The following is a 16,796-nucleotide window of genomic DNA, read 5'->3' as shown; positions in this document are numbered from 1 at the left end:
ATAGATAGATAGATAGATAGATAGATAGATAGATAGATAGATAGATGATAGATAGATAGATAGATAGATAGATAGATAGATGATAGATAGATAGATAGATAGATAGATAGATAGATAGATAGATAGATAGATAGATAGATAGATAGATAGATAGATAGATAGATAGATAGATAGATGATAGATAGATAGACAGCCATCCCGCACAGAGTTTGTGGCATGTGGTTGTGTGTGCTGCACGTCAGTGTCATGCTGCTGTAAAACAAAAGTGGTTGAGTAAGCATACACACGCATGTCATGTTTTACAATAAACACATCCAACAAGAGGCTTGTGCAACCTTTCACACTGCATCTAATGACCTGTGTGTGTGTGTGTGTGTGTGTGTGTGTGTGTGTGTGTGTGTGTGTGTGTGTGTAGGGGGGTGACTGAGAGCTCTGCGCGTGTAGATACCTCATGCTGAGCATGGAAATTGGCCCAGACAGCTCAGCCTTTTGTGCAATGCCCAGGGTGCCAAAGGTTGCTTGTAATCAAATTTGAGGTTTTATTCCTCAGGCTGGTGGAGAAACTATTGCACTCTGTCACATGATGAGTGTTAGCAAATTTCTGTGCACCATCCACCTTTGTAGTGGAGAGCGTGTGTGTTAATGTGTCCCACATAGACCGGTGGCCATGACTGGCCACCAGCTTAGTTGGTCATTTGTTTTAGTGTGGCGGAACAAATCCAGATTGCTACTCAATGCTAACGTTTTATTAGCTGTGGACATAAAATTCTTCTTGCTATAGCTACATATTTAGCAGTACGTTTGTGTAGCTCTGGTTTCTGAAAAAGTATATGCATCTCAGCCAGATGACATTCATTACATTATGTTGTGTTTGTAATTAAATTGCACTTATCTCAGAGTTCACTAATATCTTAGGTAGATTCTGTCCCATGAGACTTTGTGCCCATTTTACAAGATAAAACTAAGCACATCATGAGATTTGCCAGTGTGCAATTAGCCAGATTCCAACAGCGCTCTCCAGAAGAGGGAGGTATAATTAGACCATTCTTAAAGAGTAGGTCTTGGAAACGCCATGGAGTGAGTTCATGTGAATTTATTTGATGCCCATCTCTTCTCAAGCAGAGAAGGAGAAAAAAACAGGGGTCTGTTCATTCAAACATCTCACAATGGCTCTGTTGAAAGCTAGTACTCTGCAGGCCAACTAAGATCCCTTTTCTCTTTTTTTATTTTCTAACCCCAGCAAAGCTCTTAAAAAGATACCGGCCCATTGCACACGCAATTGATATTCCACCACTCGGACTTAATATTGTGAATGGAGGGCCGGGTTCCATGAATCAGGAGGACAATGTGCTTAGCATAGCAGCAAACTGGCACTTTGTGTGTGGTGTATGTGTCCCAGAGCAGGAAGTTTCTAATGTGAGCCTCACAATTGTGTGTCCATAGAGTTCTAATGAGCTTCTGTATGACAAGTGAATAGTTGCAGGCTATTCGCCATGAGAGTCCAAATGAGCCAGCTCACTGCACACATTCACCAAGGCGTCCAGGAGGTAATGGGAGTGGCTGTATGAAGTCACCGGGCTGCCACAGCGCTCTGTAAAAGCTCGTCATATGTTCAAACGTGTTTCCATTAATAGGATATTTGCATTAGAATGGGATCATTAATTCAAATTTTAGTAAAGTGCAATTCTTTAACAATGTTACAGCAGAAGTTGTAAAGAAAGACAGGAAAAATATCAAACAGGCTATGGTATGACACATTAAACATTTAAAATAATGCCCCCAAAATCGGCTTACCTACTGAGTAACTAATGATGAACGAAACATAAACTAATGATTAATTAATGATTACCTAAGCTTTACATCAGCCCCACATTAGATTTATTATTTAATGATTCCTGAATGATTATGAAATGGTTGGTTAGTCTTGATATTACCAGCTAACTAATCAGACACTAAGGATTACTTCATTTACTTTTTATCTAATGATTCTTTAATTATTCCTTAATGCGTACTTAATGGCTGGTAATTCAGAAAACAAATATAAACCTAATCAGCCACTAATGATTCAATAATGATTACCTAAAATTTACACCCAGCCCCAAACCAAATGTATGATTCCTGAATGATTATGAAATATTTAGTCAGTCCGAATCAGGAACTAATTACTCATCAATAAATGACTCAGGAACTAATGGGTAGCTAACCAGTACTTACTGGTGAACACACCCACCAGTTTTACTCAGGGACTAATGGGTAGTTACCTAAGGAACTAAGGAGAAACAAACAAATACTTACTCAGTACTTAACCATTACCTACGGCTTTTGTGGCCCCTATTGTAAAGTGAAGCCTCCTCCCATATTTTGTGTTATTCTATACTGGAACAGTGTGTCTGTTGGTGAAGTTTATTTTATTATTGCTACGGCAAAAAGTCTGACTTAAGGGAGTACTTATACACTCAGTCAGAGCATATCATTGTACGAAAGTAAGTTGTCAGAACTCATGTACCGTAATGGAGGAAAGCACAGCTTTACCAGGGGACAGAGTATAACAATAATATCACAATGGTACTCAACATAGTACAGATATGTAGATACATGTTGAACACATAATAGAAGTCACTGGATGCCAGTTTAGTGTCTGGCTAGCTTTTAAAAAAACTGATATGCTGATGATGACAGCTGGTGAGTGTTGATCTAAAAGGATGTAGGGCAGTCTAAATAAAAACTACCCATTATGAGCTCCACAAAAGCTGCTCCTGAGTTGCTTTGACATTTAAAAGTTGTTTGCAAAAAAAATAAAAAAATAAAAAAAATCCTGCAATGGGAAAAAGCTCAAGCTCATTGGAGAACTGAGTGACAGTTCAAGAGGAAGGCAAAGCACAACCCCAAACAAATACAGTCCTTTTTACTTTGGTGTTTGTTGTGATAGATAGGTGCATTTAGGGTTGTAGGAATAAAAACAGGATTCATTTGAACAAGAGCAATTCGAGGAAAGGTTTAAGAATGCAAAATTAATTAGCAATAAATTAGGATAACAACAAATTAAATATGCATTGTTTTTCATTGTTCGGCATATTTTAGAAGCAAAAAACCCCGAAAAGCAAAGACTGAGAATGAATTGGAGCTCTCGTGATGCTTTTCCAGACTTTTAAAAGTAATCGGCTTTATTGTTCTTTGGCCTTTGTCCAAATCAAGTGCAACTTGGCATCATTGAAACCAGGTAACTGTCCGGATAGCTTCACAAAACTCAAATAATTCCTATTGCCTCTAACAGTTTGATTGGCTCATTACGTCAAATGCTGTCCATCTGTCTCTGTCTACAGGTTTTACTTAGCTGAGCTCATAATACTATTCCCTTCTGAATTTCAGTTATGCTGATTTGACAACAACTATTTTAATCACAGCTACTTTAGTTACCTATAAACAGAACATGTAGGTTTTTGGCCTGTGAGAGGAAACTTGAGTACAACCCAAGCGTGAGGGAGAAAACATGCAAACTGCACAGAAGAGGCACACCCAGTCATAAAATAACCTTTAACCTTCCCCTGTGAAGCAGAAATGTCACCAATTTGCATTTTCTCTGCACAGATTTGTCAATTAAAGATTTTTGATTTGTATGCACCTCAAAATGTTTGAGCAAACTATGATTCTCCCTCTGAGGCTCTGCACTTGTCTAAACTCAACACATCACCAAATAACTTTAGTAAGACGATCGTTTCCTGTTGCTCTAAAATATCATTCTTTATAAAAATCAAACTCTTGCTTCTTTCTTTGGTAACTTTATGCTGCTCACCTATCAGACTCTCACAAAGAAAGAGTGACACATTCTGTCTGAACTCAGTACCGCTCCACTGTCTGTCTGACTGTAGTTCACTACTAAAGCCACCAGGGGGAAATGAAAGGCTTTCTACATGTCTGTAAATAGAAGAAAAAAATAGACACCAAAAACATAAAACATTGGATTATTTAAACTTTAAAGCTTATCCTGATTAAAAGTGTCAGCCCTGCATGCTCAGCTTCAGGTCAGCAAAGAGAGAGGTTTAGGGAATGAGAGAGGGAATGTCTGTACATCTTGCCAAAGTGCATAAAACAAACATTTTGTAATGCATCAGATTTTTCAATAACTCAAAGAGAGGCCCTCCATCGATGCTCTGTCCTTGGCCACAGAGATTTCGTGCTCATGTACGTGCATGCGTGTGCACGTACATGAGCAACAGGAAAGTCGGCGTGTTTCAGCAGCAAGCGCGTTTATTACTTTGCAGTTTTTTTCACTCTTTAATGACTCTTGTTCTCCTGATGGCACTTTAGGAAATAACAACTTGTGGGCAATAAGTAGTAATTACATTTCCTGCGTCTGGACCCGGACGAAATCTGCGTTTATTAATTGTGAATTGGGGGTTGGAGGCCCTCTTCACACACCAGATGTCACACAGCATGGAGAGCCCTTAGCCTCTGTTTCCCTTACAATAGAAGAAGAAGAAGAAGAAGAAGAAGAAGAAGAAGAAGAAGAAGAAGAAGAAGAAGAAGATATCATTTCTATAGCGCCTCTCAAGATAAAAATCATGAGGTGCTTCACAAAAACAAAAAATGTAAAAATATAAAAAATAATTTAGAAAATGGTTAAAAATGTATTTAAAATGAGCACAAAATAGTCACCCATTTGCCTCTCACCGTTTACTTATGGATCAGCTGTATTTACACATAGCATAATTGCCTAAGCTTTTTTTTTTTGCATAAATCCTAACAGATGTGATAATGAGCATTTAGAGATTTTTAGTATGGGGGCACACTTTGGTATTCTATTGGCTGTTAGGACCACATATAACCTGGAAACATCCCCAGACTCATTTCTGCTGGTGCCACTTGTCCATACAGGTCTCTGTTCCAGGGATTACTCTGGTCTGTCCCTGAAAAGGCTTCTACGCAAATTCATGTCCATCTGTCAGGAAATGTTTCTGAATTAAATGTTACTTTTATCATTATACAATTTGTTATATTTTGTTTGACAAACCAACTCACTAATGGTCCCAAGATGAGTTCAAGCAAACATTTTTACCATTACCAGAGACAGCCAAACACTGTATTCTACCCCCACCCCGCAGAAACCTGACTTGAACTTTACGCGATAGCTTAACAAACTGGAAGAATGAAAGTGCATAACAACAGGAGGTCACAACTCAGGCCCTGTCCACACGTAGCCGGGGATCTGCCAAAACGCAGATATTTTTCTACGTTTTGGCCTGTCATCCACACGAAAACGGAGTTTTTTTCACACGAAAACGGATCTTTTTAAAAACTCCGGCCAAAGTGAAGATCTGAGTTTTCTCCGTTTTGGGTGTCTGCGTGTGGACAGACAAAACCGGAGTTTTAAGGTCCGCAACGTCACTTTCCGCTACAAAAAAATGCTGACATCACGTGTGCGACCTGTGTTTACACTAGCCGACAGCATGGATGCCCTCAGAGCTGCGCTCGCTTTATCAATTGTCCAAGTGCTTTTTGGTTGTTTGTTTTTGCAAGCGGAATTACTGCTCCTTGCGGAAGACCACAGACGAAGGACGAGGTTAAGAACAGGGGAAGTACTGCCGCCTACAGGTCTGGCATGTCCTTAACAACGTATTTATCCGTGTACGTGTGGACAGAGGTTTTTTTTTAAACGAGGTGGTGTGGATGCAAGTTTTTGGAGGGGCGGATATTCGTTTAAAAAAAAACGGCTACGTGTGGACTAGGCCTCAGATCAAAGTGTGGCCTCAGCATCTGCGGTGTGCTAGTAAACTGAGTGGACCGAAGTAGTTAGCATTTCCTCCACCAACTTCTACTTTTTGAAAGCAGACAGATGGTTTGAGAAAGGGTTAAAAGCCTGAAGGATCCATCTACACCAAGCTAAATTAAAATAAGGAAGAAAATGTAAATAAACAGGGAGAGGGAGCTGCCACGCCAGCTGCTTATGCTGCCACACCAAGCCGTTCCACACTAATTTATTAGCCTCTTGACTCCCACCACATGACCTTCCCTGGGATCATGTAACATCAAAGTGAAAAAGAACCTGTCTATAGAACAGGTGAAGAGCTGGGATGTTCAGATATATACCCTATATAAGTGACAATGTGTAGTTTTTACTGTTAATCTCTGTAAATATCCATCAAAATTTTGTTGAAATTTTATAAAATTATATCCAATTGTTGAAAAATATCGGCAGCTTTGTAACATAAACATAAAAATCTGGTCTAAAATGCATGGGGGTGGGTCTAAGTCTCTGGGCGACGCCATATTAGAGGCCATGTTTCCTCCAATGGGAGCCCTTGAGGACAAAATGTATGTACTGATTTGTAACAAAAGGTTACAAAATTTCCTCACCCACAAACATTGTTGTTTTACACATTTACCTCTTCACTTGTTTCCAGTGATGAAAGGGAGTCTGATGTGTTTCTTATTTTGCTGAAGTTATCATTTGCCAGGGCTTTTCGACCCTAATGGGCATCCACTGGTAAGGTCTTACTCCAAAGCAAAAATACAGCTTGCTTGCAACAATTTAGGTATGTACTGCCCCCTATTTCCAGGAAAAATACACACTGTCACTTTAACATATGCTGTTACTTTTGATGTCTTTCATGAGGATGGTGACATGATGCTTCTTCATGTGAATAATCAAGGATTTCACTTTTGTAGCTTAAAACACATGCTTGATCAAAGTCAGACTAAAATAATCACTAAAGTTGTGGAAAAATCGGTAACAAGATTTTTCTAATCCGGATAATAAATGTGATACACAAAACCTCAGATGAAAACATGGTGCACTCAAGGGTTTAGTGGCTTGTAAAAATGCTTTCTGCAGAAATAACTTGTGTCTTTATTGCCTATGAAATTACCAGGCACTTTGTCCTGAAAGACATTTAACTCATTCTGAATCACGATCATGCAGTGGAAGATTTGTGAGGTGGTTTATTCATAGCTCGGATCTTTTGAAGTTGTTTAGAACATTTTAATGTGGATAGATGAATAATCTCAGTTTGCTGAGGCCCTAATATTCCTTCTTTAGCTTTATGTTGGTATCATCCGCCAGGGTTTTGCACAGATTTCAGACCAAACTAATCAGTCCTGATGGACCTCCACTTCTTCTTTGCTGCATGTGTGTGTATTCTCCTCCCAAACCCCTTTATCCGGACACACAGGTGTGATCACGGATGTGCCACTTCTTTGCTTTTCCTTTTGCTGGTTGCACATAAGCTATACTGCCTCTATTATTTTCATTGGGCCTGCTCCTGTTAACACTTTCTCAGTACATCTTTGCACGCTTCTTAAAACAACTTTAATCTCAAAAACTCATTCATATAAACAACTTTATTTTGCATTATATCATTACTCTGGTGGTGCTATTCAGAAAGCCTGACTGGATGCATTGAACACAGAACCAGATTTGCACAAACATACATTTTCTTTGCTCATTTCTTCTGTGAATAAGCAAATAAACACACATGGCAAGCAAAGCATGGGAAGTCTTTGCAGAGATGAGCAAAATAGTTATGATATGAAATTTGATTTAAAAAAATCATCTTTCATCCTTATTAAAATGTTTCTTCCAAACAAAGCAGAAATTGATGACTAAAAGAATCAAGTGTGGCTGTAAGAAGAAAGAAAATCATAAAACATTCTCATCTGTTGCCAGCAGGGGGCCTTGTTGCTCCTGTATCTCCCGCTCTCCCTCTCTCCTCATCTCCTCTGGTCATCCTCCAGTCGCAGTTCTCGGTTCTAGAGGCAGGACAGCTCGCCTCGCGCTGTGCGTCCTGGCATCCACCTGTACCGCGGATGGTTCTGCTTACTGGACCAGACCTCGCCTCAGTACATGGCGTAGTTTCTGCACGATACTTAACGTTTTCCCTCCTTCCTCCCTGGATTCGCCTTTTATTTCATTCGCATCACCGGAGCATCTAAAGTTGTGATGATGCCTCCGACCTGCAGCGTTTGGGATTTTTAATCGCTTCATTTGAGAGGCGGATTTATTGTAATCGCCTGTGATTCAACAACACGGTCTCTCGCAAGTGGACAAATCATGGACTAGTTGTTTCAAAAAGACAGTCACTATGGGATTATTTCAGCGGTTTCTGGTTCTCTGCATGTTTTGCATCTCCTCAGGTAGGACACAATGTTGCCATCTTGCAACATGCAGATGTAGTCATTTTGTGGCATTTTTTGTTTTGTTCGGATTTCACCAGATGCTTTGGATTCTGTAGAAAATGTGATTTCTTTAGATAATCTTGTGTGCTCTTGAACTCATAACAGCATTGGTTGTGTTGTGTGTTGTGAATAAGTTGTAGGTTTTGGGGTTGACCCTGCCCTGCGCATCAGCGTGTTTGATGAACTAACTCTTGGAGAAGGCTTTGATGGAGTTACTCAGGTCCAGGGCTTCCACGGCGAGTCTAGAGCTTTCCACTTCCAAGGTACTGAAACACACGTTCCCTGGATCTTTCCCCCGATTAAATCTAGCTCATGGGGTGGCTCATCCTCCTGTGCTGACGCTTTTTTTTTTTGCAGGGGCGCATCCAGAAAGTTTTTTTTTCTTTAAAGAGTGCACCAACTGGGTCCTCTAATAAATTTGGGGTGGCTCAACAAAACCAATGGCCATAATATAATTCAGTGAGTTTTGTTATACAATTATAAGATATAGAGTAAGCTATTATTGAATTCATATTTATTCTATGCTACATTTTAAGTAGGTGGCAAGAGTTATACAATCGACAAAATTTGTATTTTGGTTAGAGGTTTAGTTCCAAACACAGTATAGATGGCAGAACAATGGCAAAACACAATGGAGGCCTATTACCTGCTTACATTTGGGCTCCATCAGCTACTATCTGCTTTTATAGGAATGCTTTCTGTCCATTTGTTCCTCATCAACAGTCAAATAAAAATGACTTTTATTTAGTTTAGGTCTATATGAGTTTAAAATGTCTGAATTTTATAAAACTGTCAGAGTTTTGTTCTAAACTGGGCTGTAGATATTTTATGCTAGACTGAATTGATGCTATAAAAATAATTAATTTTATACAATTAGAAATTTTCATCTCCACTTAGTGAACACCTATGCCACCCACTGTCAACACTGAGAAACTGCAGATTCATTAAAATGTGAACTCCTGATTTTTTATGCTTTAAATATTTTTATTAAAATACTGGTGTCCTTTCAAGATATAGCCTACTTGTGATTAAAGTGTACATTTATGAAGGTTTTGAGTTTTTTCTTATGAGAACTGTCACATATTTTGTACCTTTATTTTATTTTCAACCTTTACCCATAGTCAGTCCGGAAGAATCCCATTGAGTCGTGTTCAGATTTTTCTGAGGGCGTTTGATGATCCAGTAATACCTCTGTCCAAATACCCATAAATGTGATTCTTACTGTTCATAACAGCAACATATTGCATGGATTATTTTTGCGCCTGTGACAGGAGAAAGCCTCAGGGGGTTTTCCCACCTGCCTGAACAATCGGCAATATTAGGTCATGAAACAGCGAGGGGTCCAGGGAGGAGGAGGTGGTGGGAACATGCAAAGAATTGTGGGAATAAGTTATCCTAATCAGATTAGACTGGGGACACAATTCAAGGATATGTTTTTGTGGGTCTGAGGAGTGAAAGAACACTTTGCTAAACAAGTCATCTTCTGGAAAGTGACAGAGCCGTTTGGATCATTTTCTTTTCCAAAATAAGAACAAGCAGAGTGAGTCGTGTGTCCAGGTTTTCAGTTTTTAATTAAAAACATTCACCGTGATGTTTAGTAGAACTGCGTACGATGGAGATAACAACATTTTAAAGATGATGTGCAGTGAAACATCTCCACGTTTTCCACATTTAACTTCAGACACTCATTACCATTCAGCTAATACTGTTAACGGCTCAGTCACGAGGATGGAGATGATTATCTTGACTCTGATCAAAGTAGCAGAAAGGGAAATGGATGTTTGGCTTTGAGATCTGCTGACATTTGAATGACCCCTGGAATCACATAATATTCCAAATAGTTGTTTTGGAACAAACTCCTCGAACAGTCGTCAGGATTTGTCATCTTCTTGCTGATACCTTCTAGCCTCCATGCACAGCCGCTGGGGCGGCATTGCTGCTTGCCTGGTGCAGCAGCTCCAGCGTCTTTGTGAAGGCAGACTGTTTGACGGCTTATGTGTAGACAAACACTGAAAGTTGCTTTATGCCGAGCTGGTGTAATAGAGCGATGGAGAGAGACTGAGACTATAGGGAAGAGTTGGAAATAAACAAAGACACTTATAAAAAGAAGCTCCCGCTGCTTTTGTCACCAAATGAAAACGTGCTCTGCAACCTTCTGCCACCTCTCCGTCATCACGCCCTCGTGTTTGGCTGCGTTACCTTTTCTACATTCAGTCGCTCGTGTGGAGCAGGCGTTGTGTGTTATTTATGGCCAAGCTTGCCTCCATTCTTCATTTGGGATGTCTGTGTTAAGTCAGTAATGTTGGGTGAGGGGGAGGCGGGGGAGGCAGGCTGCATTTTGGCAAAGCAGACCTGGGCCCTGTGCTTGTTTGTTATCGGAAACAGACAGAGGGAGGCACATTCCTAGTCGAGACGCAGAAATGAGTGAGCCGGGATGAGAGAGAGGAAGGAGAGCGCTGTCTGCCAGCTGTTTGATAGACTGTGTTGATACCTCGTGTATGGATGCTCGGCTGGCTGGGCCCGGCAGACAGGCCCACCGTGGCATTCCGACGCTCATTAGATAGCAGGCAGAACACATCCACGGCTGTCCCCTCCATTGCCTGGCTGCCAGAGGGGAAGGCTGTTATCTGTGTGAGCTGGGTGGAAGCAAGGGGTGTAGTCATAAGACAAGTAGCTGTGGAACAGAGTAATCCACAATATAGAAATATTGACTGCATGTGTGCATTTTCCTATTTGCAATATCATTAGATTTCCATCTGCCAAATGATGTTTTATTTCTGTAAGCAAGAAGGAGAGAGGCAGTGGGAGGGATGCTGTTTAGCGTTCCCCTGCTGATGCCTTTGAAGGTAGCTTCTGCCAGTGCTACACTGCATGGCATTAGGAGAGGTGGACCTCAGGGGATGGTGGGGAGAACAGTCCACCCCCGCCCCTACCCCCAAGGCCACGTAATGTCCTGATGCCAGGTGATAACTCAGCCTCGCTACAAAATTATCACATCATCAGCACTTCCCCCACAGGTTTTATTATCTAGACAGCCAGATATTGCTTTGTATAAAAAAAATAAATAAAAGAGGAGCCACACCCAGAAGCACTCCCTCCCTTCCCCCAACACACCCAATCCACTCCACCATGTGTGTGTGTGTGTGCATCAAATTCACAACTTAAAAGCATCCTTTTGTGCACATTGCAGGTTTCTCATGTAATTGTTTCTGTCTGTCTCTGAATCGGGATTTTACATCCGATGTTTGAACACTGAAACGTTCCTGTTCATTTCTGACAGCAGAGCCTGCTAAAAGCAACAGGATGGTGGAGGCTCGTGCATAATAAAGCCATGTTGAGTGTCTTTTGTTTTGTTTTCTGTGTGTGGATGCTTACATGACAGGCACATAATGCACTATTGTTAGTTTGCTGTTTTGGATGAGGGTGTTTACATGTTTCCAAAAAAAAATCAATTATAGCAATTTATGGGTGTAAACAGTAGGGGTTAATTTAATTAATGATCAGCAAATAAGCTTTTATTGTGAAAATCATGAAGTTTCAGCAGTTGGTGTTTCTGCTCTCCTTATAAAAGTACATTTACTTTTTTGGAATACAGCAAGTTTTTTAAAGTTGGACTTTGCAAAGATCTAAATAAAATCTAAATGATCTGCCCATCATTTAAAACTGGAAGATTATATCAAACAGAGGAAATATTATCCCTTTTCAGAACTATGAGCTTTTATTGAGATTGCAGCCTTTGAGAAATGACACGGGACATGACTTAATTAATGGCATTCCTACGTTAGAGCATGGCAGTGGCAGCATCATGCTTTTGGGATGGTTTTCAGGTAAATGCAGAAAATTTGAGGTAGGGCTGCAAAATATATGATTGTGACATTATTGCTGAGCATGGGTTGGGATAAACCCACATGTTCTTGACTTTATATTTGTGTTCTGTCATCACATCATTCACAACCATTTCTGTGGGTTTCAGCATCTCAGCCACTGTCATCTAACCCAGGTGTCGGCATCAAGAGCAGTCAGAATGCATCAAATTTGCATTCCCTTATAATAGTTTACAATTGTTTGCAGTCCAAGCAATTATTAATACTGATTACTATTGAAACAATGATTCACCTTTGACACATTGCTGAAACCTACCTTTGAAGGAGCCACATCATGGAAAATCCACTTTTTGGAGCTTTTTACCATATGATATTTCCTCATGAAAAAATAAACCCGAACCCATTTTTGTCTGCATTCATGCATTTTCCTGTTTCAGCTTCAATTTTTTTGTTTCACTTTGAAAACCCTGTAAAGTGTTAAAGGAAACTAATGTTTTCATTGGGCTATAGTCTCTGATCTGATCTGGCCTGCACAGAATATGTAACTTAGGTGACTGGTGTCGTGACTTGGTCGTCCGGTCAGCAGAGGGCTGGGCTGGCATGTAGTTTAGCGCAGGTTTACATCCCAGTCTGACAGTAGCCTTTTCTCTTCTTTTTAAGCTGCATTTGCCAGTATTAATTTAGCAAACCTTTACTGGTAAACTATTTAAAAAGTAAAGAGTAATCATTTTTTGTTCACCTTTCTTTGTTTATTTAGTCAATGTGAGTCCATGTGAGGTGAGCTGAGTAAATAAACTAAAATGCTGCTTTGAAATGACCAAATTCATAGATCTTCAGAGACACAAAATATTTAGCAAACTAAAATATAAAAACATGAAATTTGCATCAGCTGGCTAAATAAATCACTGCCGACACCACCGGGAGTTGAATCCGTGTCAGCACATAGGAAAACCAAGATGGCAGGCTGACAGCTTAACCACCAGAACACCATAACCATAACAGCAACCGACTCGCCTACGGTGCTGTTGTAAGCACCTTTTGTCGGGGCGGGCATGAGCAGAGTCTCACTGGAATGAAGCATTTTATTTCTGTGTACAAATTCAGGCTGATGAAAATAACTAGTATTTAAGATAAAATGACATCTCAGTAGTGCCAACGGTAATATTTATCATGTACTATACAGTGGGGCAAAAAAGTATTTAGTCAGCCACCGATTGTGCAAGTTCTCCCACTTAAAATGATGACAGAGGTCAGTAATTTACATCATAGGTACACTTCAACTGTGAGAGACAGAATGTGAAAAAAAAATCCATGAATTCACATGGCAGGATTTTTAAAGAATTTATTTGTAAGCTTTTAGAGGAGGGCATTTTGATGTGAACGGGGGTGCAGGCTTGAATCTTGAACGATTATTTCTCTCCGTTTACTCATCAGCATGTGGACTTAGGTTAAATACATATGTGTCAGATTCATCACACAAAACACATTTACTGTATTTATCTTCATGTTTTATTTAACATGAAATAAGTTTGGCCAGTTTACTGTTCCTTTAAGGATTTTTCTGAAGCATTTAACCAACATTTGCATAAGAAACACTTTACACTGTTTTGCCACAAGAAATAGATACAGACAATAAATGTATTTTATGGTCTTGGTCATTGCTGACCTTCACAGGGAGCCATACAGGACCATTCTTTCCATGCTTATAAAGTCGTTTTTTTTTCTATTTTCTTGTCATAATAGTTGTGACCATGATGAGAATCTTCCTTAAAGTGGTGGGAAACAATGCTCAAAGTTTAGCTTAGGATAACACAAAGCTTTTAAAATCCTAGTCAGAAAGCTCAACGGGATCTTTTTGTTTAAGGTAAAGTCTTCTTTGGACAAAATTCTCTCTTTGTTCTTCAGCTAAGAGCTCCTAATGCACTTTAGGAGATAAAGAAAGTGAGAATTTAGTACTTAAAGTGTTTTTTCTGGAAAGTAAAATCACTGAATAAAAGGTCTTATTCCGTATAAATCACATGATTATTTTTTCTTTAAACAAAGGACTTATTGTGATGTGGATTTAAAGGTGTGGATCACTAATAACTCATTTTTTTAGTCATTATTTCCTATTATAATTGGCCACTCTGAGTTTTTCATGCAGGCTGAACATGAACATCTCCTACACCTATCTTCTGCTTTGGTTTCTGATAGAAAACAGACAGGGAAACTTTAGGATTAGAAAATCCTGACAGATCTACGTCACACTGTCACTTGTGACGGGAAGGCTGTTGTTGGTTTAGCATCTGGGAAACAGCAAAGATCGTCTCGGCTAGTAGAGGCTAACCATTATCAATAGCAACTTCACCACGCGGCAGAGCTCCTCCACACTTGTGTATTTGTGGAGCTAAAACATCATGTGCCGGCTTGTTCACATACACGAGAGACACGAGCGTTCCTTTTACTGATGTTTAATGCGGTCTTGCAACTTCTTTATCTTTACACCACATGAACACCATAGAACACTTTGGCCTGCTAGTAGACAAACCGGTAGACTTGAAAACACTTAACCTTCTTCTCAAATGTTCTTAATTGGCACAAATTGTCCGTGTGCATCAATAAAATCTCCGAAGCTACGAGGGAAAGGAAGTGATGTCACAGTGCTCTTAAACACACCTTATGAAAATAAACCAATTCAAAATTACTCAAATATAAAAAATTATTAATTCTGTGCACCTGTAAATGCTACGAAATGTATTGAAAACATGAAAAATAACACTTTAAATAAACATGTTAAATAAACTTTCTAGGGCATTAACAAAATCACAGTGCCATCTTGTGGTGAAACTTTGAACAAAAAGTTGCTTAAACTGCATTTACACATCACATGCATTGCTGTTATCCAATTTGAGGTGAGATGTCCAGATATCAGGAAATAAAACTCAACCCTGTGGTCTGAAGCTCAGCTGTGATGTGGGCAACTTTAGTTCCTAGAAATGGTGCACCAATATATTTCTTCCCCCTTAGAAGGACTTTCAAGACATTCATTCTTACTAGAGACCACTGCAAATGAATTCAAACGAGTGTTTCACTCCTTTAAAGAAAATGAGTGTTTGAAACCTTTCACCTAGATGTATCAAAGAGCATGTGAGTTTACTGTTCGGAAATGCTTCACTTTATTTTAAAAAGGGTACCTGTGTACAACCCTTGCTCAAAAACAATTTTGATAAAAATAGTTTATCTTCGTTAGTTTTTAGGATTGGTCTCACTTTTTTTTGTGCAAATTTTACCTGAAATCTGAAAACTGCATACTAAATTCAGTCCTTCTGCTTCTTAAATGTATATATATAGTTCATCTACATTTGATATGTACTTTAGTTTAATTCATATTCTGTTACATTTTACCAAAAGTTCCCCAATCTTTCCAATCTTATGACTGACGTTATCCCCAAACTCCCTGTGGTCAAAGTCATTTTTCCTTGCAGACTTCTGAGGCAAACCTGATCTGGTGGTCCACACAGGCGCACCAGCGACCATGGAGGGAAAGTGATTTCTATCCCCTCAGGGTGGTTATGCAGTTGGGTGGCTGGAATGCTGTCATTAGCTCTGTGTATGTGTGAATGTCAGACAGGCAGTCACTGAGGAGGCGATCTGAGAGCGGGGGAGAAATTGCTGGCCGAAGCAGTCCTAGAGGTGCCCTTCTCTCAGTTTAGTATTTGTTCCAGAAGAGTGGAGCCACAGGAGGGGGTTGGGGAGATGGTTCACAAAATTCAGATTGCCTCAGTGTGATGGAACACAGACGCGGTCTGAGTTTTTGACACCTGTGAACTAGAAGTGCAACATGTAGACTGTCCTGGACACAAACGCAGCCAAACCCATTCTAGTTTCCTAAAAGTCTTAACGTAGTTAAAACTGGTGAGGCCATGATAACGGCCATTAGCGTCAGCCTAACGAAGCCATTTAAAGTTAGACTTGGAAAGTTTGATGTTCTTTGCTAGCTCCAACCACAACATCCAATATGGCTGCTTGAAATGTGAAAACAACTGATAGATTAGGTTTGGCAAAATGACACATTAGTCTGGCAGACAAAAAAAACAAGATATAGTAAATATAATTTTATGTATCAGAGACAAAATCTAGTTTGCTATGTAAAAATACAGCACTGTGTTAATTATTTTTTAGCTAAATCTATAACAATATTTGATAAAATGTGGAAAAGAACACTTTATTTTAATGTACTTTAACAGAACCAGAGTTTAGCTCTCGTTTTTCACCACTGGAAAGCATCAACTCCCCTCGCTCAGATAAGGTCAATTTAAAACTGAACTGCAGACCTGTAGCTGGGGGAGTGTGCAGTTTTTCTACAGCCACTGGTTTATAGTAGCATGACACAGTGTGTTACTCAAATAGGTAAACTTTTTGTTTTCAGCGTGAGAAATGGGTAGTGTGGCATGAGAGCGGGTGCAGACAGTCAAATGCGTGTCTCACGCTCATTGCGTGAGAGTTGGCAGACCTCCACTTGGTGAACCATTTTGCTTTCAAATGTATTTCACACTTAGGTGTTTTATTTATTTTTTGCTGCGTTCTTTGCTTCCAGTGACAGAGGCAGCAAAGCACCCCCTCCCCACCCCACACACAATAACACACACCATGACTTCAGCCATGTTAGGTTGTTGGCTGGGTCAAGGTGTTCCTTTATTTTGCAGCAGTGCCTGTCTAGGAGGCCTTTTGCAAACTTCCGTCTGTTTGTGTTTTCCTCTCTACTAGGTCAGTATCTTGGTTGGCGTTTTCTTTCTACAGTCTTTACCAACTGTTAGATTT

The 16,796-nt window shown here is 39.8% G+C and overlaps 1 protein-coding gene across 1 annotated transcript in view; it reads left to right on the top strand.

Annotated features, from left to right (window-relative positions):
• Window positions 1-7,860: 7,860 nt before the first annotated feature.
• The window catches only part of nell2a (neural EGFL like 2a), a 449,405-nt gene continuing 440,469 nt past the window's right edge, over window positions 7,861-16,796 (top strand). Inside the window, exons 1-2 of the mRNA XM_054733610.2 lie at window positions 7,861-8,130; window positions 8,307-8,435. Of these exons, the coding sequence (XP_054589585.1) occupies window positions 8,079-8,130; window positions 8,307-8,435 (181 nt within the window). The 5' untranslated portion in view covers window positions 7,861-8,078. The remainder of the gene's footprint in view (window positions 8,131-8,306; window positions 8,436-16,796) is intronic.

This window comes from Nothobranchius furzeri, chromosome 4 (genome assembly GCF_043380555.1).
Source record: "Nothobranchius furzeri strain GRZ-AD chromosome 4, NfurGRZ-RIMD1, whole genome shotgun sequence".
Lineage (NCBI taxonomy): Eukaryota > Metazoa > Chordata > Actinopteri > Cyprinodontiformes > Nothobranchiidae > Nothobranchius > Nothobranchius furzeri.
This window is presented reverse-complemented; position numbering and strand designations above follow the sequence as displayed.